The sequence below is a fragment of the Penaeus monodon genome, chromosome 40 (genome assembly GCF_015228065.2).
Source record: "Penaeus monodon isolate SGIC_2016 chromosome 40, NSTDA_Pmon_1, whole genome shotgun sequence".
In the NCBI taxonomy this organism is placed as follows: domain Eukaryota; kingdom Metazoa; phylum Arthropoda; class Malacostraca; order Decapoda; family Penaeidae; genus Penaeus; species Penaeus monodon.
The window spans coordinates 12,620,377-12,627,876 of NC_051425.1; the positions used below are offsets into that span (position 1 = coordinate 12,620,377).

The 7,500-nt window shown below is 42.0% G+C and overlaps 1 protein-coding gene across 1 annotated transcript in view; it reads right to left on the minus strand.

Moving 5' to 3' along the window:
- LOC119598011 (heme peroxidase 2-like) overlaps positions 1 to 7,500 on the minus strand; it is a 24,780-nt gene that overhangs the window by 15,816 nt on the left and 1,464 nt on the right. Inside the window, exons 3-6 of the mRNA XM_037947659.1 lie at positions 3,890 to 3,999; positions 3,414 to 3,541; positions 2,319 to 2,492; positions 1,687 to 1,831 (exon numbers count right to left, since the gene is read on the minus strand). Of these exons, the coding sequence (XP_037803587.1) occupies positions 1,687 to 1,831; positions 2,319 to 2,379 (206 nt within the window). The 5' untranslated portion in view covers positions 2,380 to 2,492; positions 3,414 to 3,541; positions 3,890 to 3,999. The remainder of the gene's footprint in view (positions 1 to 1,686; positions 1,832 to 2,318; positions 2,493 to 3,413; positions 3,542 to 3,889; positions 4,000 to 7,500) is intronic.

Here is a 7,500-nt window from a genome sequence, read left to right on the forward strand (position 1 = left end):
GGGGGAGAAAATGGGGTGAGAATTGGGAAATTGGCGGCGAAACTTCTGGAAAGAAACTCAACACCAAAATTTTGATAGGGAAATGGGGAGAAAATAATGGAAGTGAGAGAAAATTGGGGAAATCAGGAAAACAGAGGAAGCAAGGACGAAAATTGGGAACAAGTGGAAATTAATAACCATTTGATTAGATTACAGGCATCAAAAAAAAAAAAAAAAAAAAGAAAAAAAAAATTATATATATATATATATATATATATATATATATATATATATATATATATATATATATATATATATGGGGTGGAAAAATGAACGTACTAATCAGCTGAACTTTTGCTCGAGGTCCAGAGCATTTCATTTTATCATTGATGGGGTGAAAATGGAGAGTTAAAAAAGATTGTAGATTCAAAGCCTTTCAAGAAACGCACAGACGGAAAATAATATATACAGGTAAAGGATGAATAAAAATGATAAACAATAATTAAAGTTTTTCACAGGCAATATGTATACAATGTTCGTGGCATTTCTGAATTTAACGAACGGAAGGAAAAGGAAAAAGTAACATTATTATCAGACTAGCAAATCGAGACTAAACACCATAGGATTAATCTTATAGCATTATTTTTTTTTCTTATTTTACGATTCTGGTTATACTTTTCAGCCTATAGTCTTTCCAACAAGAGGAAACTGGTTATACTTTTCAGCCTATACTTTCCAACATTGGAAGATAACTTACCGGTAGCCAAAGAATGTGCCGCCAAATTCGATTCTTGCATCCGAACACATGCTTTAGTTACCACCACTACCTCACTCAAATCATGCGAATGCGATGGAGGAGCCTAGACTTCGGATTAATGTGTCTGTAACTTTATTCATTAATCATAACACCATCTGAACTTCAGTTAAAATTTTGGTAATTTATTACTTGTCATACAAATTCTTACATCATAGCATACAGGTAATCATTAATTAAATCATTAATTACCAATTCTAATCCATGACTCTAGCATCGCATTCAAACCCTCTGCGGTAATAGTGGAAACCCAAGTACACGTGTTCGGATACCTAGATCGATACTGGCAAGATTTGCACACTGGCAACACTGAGAAATGCACAATTCTTAATTCTTGTTTTCCGTGCATAATACTACCTATCATTGTGACTTCTGGCATGCATAATACCCATCAGTCGCGGCTACGGGGACGAATACCCAATGGTAAGGATGCCAAATCTTGCCAGACTTCGACGGAATGTAACAAAGGGGGAGTGACAACTTTTCGACGCATTTGCACCAATTCAGCAAGAAGTTTGGCGAAACAATTCCACGGATATTTCGCACATGACACGGGATAACGTTATTCCGAAAAAAAACGGGAATGAGGGGGGAAAGAGATAATGAAAATAAAATAAAAAAATTAAATACATGATAAAAATATGTGATATCCGGTTCGTTCCCTAAAAAAAGACATCTTAACAAAAAAAAATAATGGTAATGCTACTCAAATCCTCCCTCTTCCTCCCATCTCTCACACACACACACACACACACACACACACACACACACACACACACACACACACACACACACACACACACACACACACACACACACACACACACACACACATCATAAATAACAATAACAACAAAAATACGAGATGAACGGGTCCCCCTCGCGCGCCCTACCTCGCGAAGGGGAGGCACCGCAGCTTCCCAGTCTTCACGTCGTGGACGGACAGGAAAGGGTCATTGCGAGGAATAGGAATGGGCGCACATCCAGGATTGGTCCACGAGCTGCATTCCTTGCATTCCAGTGGTTTGTCGTCGTCGCCTGAAGGTATTTTGGAGAGGAATGAGCGAAGTGATGTACAAGCTATGGAAGGTTCCATTCTAAATTGATAAGAAAATATAGCACACGAGGAGGGAATATATACATGGGGAAATACTAGATATTGATAAGATGAGCCTCGTGTAATTAAAATATGACAAAAAATGGGGAAAAAATCAAACAATCTGAACTTAAAATTCGCCAAAATAAAACTATTAACTTAAATCCACAAATAATTTGACCCTTAACCGACCTTGGTTATAGGGCGTGAAGGGCTATGTCGTAGTCAATGAAATGACCAAACCTGCATTACCATTTCCAACTTATAAAGAATTTCAAAGAACAAAAATGAAAAGGAAAAGATTTTTTTTAATGGAGAAAAAGACAAAAAAAAAAGAAAAACAAAAGCAAAATATATTTTTTAAGTAGTACTCGACGAAATGACGAAGATCTCCACTCCTCTCACCCTCTGTGACCTGTGACCTCTGACCTGTGACCACGGGCGTGAGAACGAAGTCGTGGTCGATGAACTGGCCCATCTGCATGACCATGACGTTGTGCTCCGTAGGGCGGGCCTGGGGCAGCTTCCTCACGGCCAGACTGACGACGCGGGGGTTGGGGAGCAGACCCCCGGCCGCAGATAGGGTCTTGAAGAAGGCGTCGTCTGCGGGGGGTGGAGGGGGGAGGGAGGGGGGAGGGAGGTAGAGGGGGGAGGAAGAGGTAGAGGGGGGAGGGAGGAGAGAGGGAGGGAGGAGAGGGAGGGGGGAGGGAGGAGGGAGAGGGGGAGGGAGGAGAGAGGGAGGTAGAGGGAGGTAGAGGGAGGGGGGAGGGAGGGAGGGAGGGAGGGAGGGAGGGAGGTGGGAGGAAGTGAAGTGGGGTGGGAGGAAGGGGGTGAAGTTGGGAGGGGGAAGGGGGGAATGGGGTTAGGTGAAGGTATGGGGGTAAGGTGGGTGAAGTGGGAGATAAACAAGGTGGGGTACGGGGAAGGGGGAGGGGAATAAGAGGGGAAAGGGGAAGGGGAATAAGAGGGGAAAAGGGGAAGGGGAATAAGAGGGGAAAAGTAGGGTTGAGGGTAGAAGTTGGTGTAGAAGTTGAAGAGGGGTAAGGGGGTAGGAGGAAGGTGGGGTGGGAGAGGAAGAGGGCGGGAGGGATGTAAAGGAGGGGAGAAAAGAGGGGAGATGAGAAGTGGGAGAACGGGGGGGGGGAGGGTTGGGGGGGGAGAGAAGTGGGACTTAGTGACTAGCTGAATATAGAACCAAAAAGTTGCTTTTAATTACACATGACAGATAAAGCATGCTAATAATAATAAGAGATACTCGACTGACAAACAAGAGTATATATACACATCTTTTTTTCCCTTCATACATATTTATCTAGGTAATATAAATATCCCTTTAAAGACGAAAGAAAATGCATGAGTTTATGCCACCCCCACCCCCTCTAAAAAAATAATATAAAAAAAAAGAGAAAACTAAATAAGATACCACTCACGATGCACCAGTGGCAGAATCCCTTAATAAATAATAAAAGAAAAAAGAAAAGATAATGAGACAGAGAAAATGTGAAATCACGAGAGACCACTCACGATGCACCGGCGGCAGAATCCGAGGCAGAGGCTCGTTAGCGGCGCCGAAATCGGGGTAGTGGAGGTTGTTGCATCGGCCGCTGTGGCTGCGGTACTTCTGCGAGAGGCACGGGCCCTTGAAGTCGCTCCTGTGGGCGAGGGAGACGGCGGTGAGAGCGGGGTTGAGGGAAGGGTGGCTCGGGCTGGGTAGAATGGGCAAGGGAAGGGCAAGGGAAGGGCAAGGGAAGGGCAAGGGAAGGGTAGGGCAAGGGAAGGGCAAGAAGAGCAGAGGAAGGAAGAGGAAGAGAGAGAGAGAGAGAGAAGAAGAGAGAGAGAGAGAGAAAAGAGAGAGAGAGAGAAGAAAAGAGAGTAGAGAAGAAGAGAGAAGAGAAGAGAGAGAGAGAGAGAAGAAAAGAGAGAGAGAGAGAGAGAGAGAGAGAGAGAGAGAGAGAGAGAGAGAGAAATAAAGAGGGGGGGGGGTTAAAAAGTCGACTTACTCGCATTCCTTTCCCTTGTGGGAAAGATCCTTCTGGTGCCACGTGCGGAGGCTGGGCCGCCGGTCGTCCCTCAGGATCCAGGTAATATGGAGACCCTAGTTGGTCGTCTCCTGCGAGAGAAAAACTAACTCATACTTAATTTCATACTAAGGATACTAATTAGCAGGAATGCATAGGCCAACCAATCTCTCAGATCTAAAATAAAAAATTATATTGGGTCATTATTCGATCATTTGTCTAGGAGGCAAATATTCCCATAAAACCAGTACAGTACACAGAGCAGTGTGTCTGTGGCCCTATCTTGACGGAGGATTTTAAATGTACGTAATGGGTGTTGTATTTTTTTTTTTCGGTTTTTCCCTTATGTTCGAGTATTTTGAAAATTCTCCCCTAGTATGTCTTACAAGCATCACCATGAATAGTCCATGAGCTCTGACAACCATACAGAACAGAACTGCATCAAGTGATGATGTGGCCTCACCATTTAGCAATCAGGAAACAGCCAACAAACTTCCACTGTTAATATTCAGACAGAATAGAAACTTAATTAGGTCCTTACTTGGCTAGTAAACCGGAGAGTTCTGATTTACATAATATATATTGTAGAATTCAATGGATTTTGCCGGAACCCACGGGTTTCTCAATCAGTCGATCAGCAAAATTTGATAAGACAGTGTTAGATGAATTTGCCTTAGAGGGTTAATCCTTAAAGGACAGGCAAAACTGATAAATAAAACGATATTGCCAATTTCCTTTGCATCATTCCATGTACACACAGGTCTATCAGGATGTAGACAAGTGTACACGTCTAAGACCTTTCGTGAATACCGCCCCCAGCGATCATTTCCATCGCAAACACAGCCAACAATATTAATGACAATTCCGAAAGCAAGGGAGTGGGTGAAGTACATCAGGGAAACTGCAGGGTGAAACGGGTTGAAAGATTGCATATAGAAAGCAAATACATAAAAAGAAAGTCTAAAACCCATCTTTCTGTAAACTATGTAATACAGACACCATAAGCAGACCTAATCCTTGCAGGTGTTGTAGTGCAGGTTAATACCATATACTCCCTAGTCATGGTATTTCTTTTTAATCCTTTGAACAGGGAAACAAAATTTAGCACACTTAGCTCTTCTAGTTTTAACACACTACGTGTTACCCTTATGTAACTATTCGAAACTAGAAACTTTAATCTTTACAGTATGGACACATTAAGCTACAACAACCTGAATAGTTTCTTGTAGAGAACAAAAAGTTGCAGTAGTCGGTAAAGAAAAATAATCTGCAGACATGAACGGTAATAAAAAAATGCACTCACTGACAACAAAAGAACAGTGCGAAACGGAATACCAGGTAATAGTGATAAAACTATATGTAACCGTTTTTTTCTTTTTTTTTTTTTCCTTTTTTTGTAGATTTACTAATTTGTTGGTGTGGAACTAATGGGAAATAAAATTGGTAGACCTGGTAAAACTGTCGAAATATACGGATTTATAATTTGGCAAACGGAAACCCCACGAAGGGAAGATCACATAGATGGTCAGTGGGTATTTGTCGTTTATGCCGGAGCACAAAGGGAAACTTTATAATACAGTTGACAAATGTGGCACAAAACCACTATTGCGAATCATAAAAGAAAAGACTCATGAACAATCCACAACACTCAGCTACTGCTAGAAGGCAAATATTTCCCTTCAAGGCAAGGGATTTAAACCTCCAAAAAGTTACAAATAAATACAACTGTTGGCCCCACCACCGACGCCCACACAAACACCATAGAATATAACTGGAGGACACTGAAGGAACAGGTGCAACAGTACGAAGTCTACCTAGCCAAAGCAGCATTTTGCCTTCAGCATCCACAAGCTAACAAGCAGATGCACCCTTTCCTCTTGGCTGTGGCTCAGTTTTTTCAACCAGATGAATAAAGGGGGGTTAATTGTGAATAAATTGTGTAAGGGTACTGGGGAAACTACCCCCAATAGGTAAATGGCTCTATGGTGCGATGTCCGGGGGTAGAAGCCCTAATGGGTAATACTCCTATGGTGGGATGTCCGGGGGTAGAAGCCCTAATGGGTAATACTCCTATGGTGGAGGTCGGTAGCTCCAATTGGGTGTTAGGTAATGTGGCTTCGTTTAAAGATTTTGTATAAAAAATGTGGGTCCAAGCTAAGTAATGATGTGCATTTCCTTAGATATTAACGAAAGTTGGCATGTCTTCCTGTAGACTTTTTAGAAATATATTTAGGGCCATGGGCTTTCAATGTTGGCATGTGTTTTAAGTGTTAATTGGTCGTATTTTATCGTTTTTTCTTACTTTTTTTATTACGGTTTTACCCCATAATTTACCTAATATAGTTCACGACTTCCCTATTATCAGGATTGCTAGTTCAATATGGAATTGCACTAAACAAAAGTGTAATATAGTCAGCGAAGGGTGACAAGGGTAGTGTTGCCAGTTTTGTGCAAGAACGTCGATCTTTGCATGTCATCACCACCAAACAATCAAAGAACTGAACTGAACTGAATCATCAGCTTATTGCTGGCTTCTGTGATTCTCCAATGAGACACCATTTAAAATCAATCACTTATTAGCATCTCGTGGCAAGAGGTTATTTTGACATGTGTTGGTGCTTGTGACTGACAAGATCTGCATAGCATCAGTTTGTTGAAATCCTCATAAATCACCTCCAAATATGTCTAAGTTTTACACTTGGTGATATTATCTGTGTGGCAGTGCTTTTAGAGTAGGCTCAGAAATGGGCTTGAGCACCTGTGCACAACCTTATCCGAAAACTAAAAGGAATGAAGGAGGGAGAACATATCCTCCACCATTATGGTGGTGGTGTGCCTAAGAAGGTGCCAGTGAGGACGATACTGATTTAAGACCATCAGGAAAGAGCAAGCGAAACCTGGGGGCAAGGCAACTTCAGGAAAATGGGTTTCAGCTGATTGGGACCAGTGTCAGGTCAATACAAAAGCAATTCAGCCAGGACTTTGCTTTTTAGGAAGTGTAACCCCCCGAAAGTTCTTCACTACTGTAGCATAAAGCCAGAAATTTTGTTTTACAAAGTATTATAAAGACAAAACCATTGGAACACTCCAGGTATTATGGATTGATAAATTGACACATTCTAGGTGAATGATTCAAGTATCCAAAGAATCTAATTGGAACCAGACCCTGCTTATCCAAAGCACCCACCCCTTTGATGGTGTTGGGTATTTTAGGGTGAGGGATCTTGCACAAAAGTTTATCATCATTAGTTTCTGAATTAATATAGCCTTCAGAACACGCATCTGAGAAGACCGGATGTGACATGATGGAGCAGAACGGCACACCTTATTTTCGAAGGATTATTAAGGAGTGGCCTAGTGGCTGTGCAACAGAGGGTTAACAATGCATGAGTCGGAAGCACAGCTAAGTAATGCTTGGGATTCTCTCAAATCAGACCATCTACAGAGCTTTGCCGATAGAGTCGCGTGGCGTCCCCAGCAAATCCAGGATAGAAGGGACTAACAAATCAGTGATCATATTTGATATTGTAGAGTATTCTGGGTAGATGTTACAGAAAACAACGCACCTTCACAGAGTCCCAAAACCAGGGTAT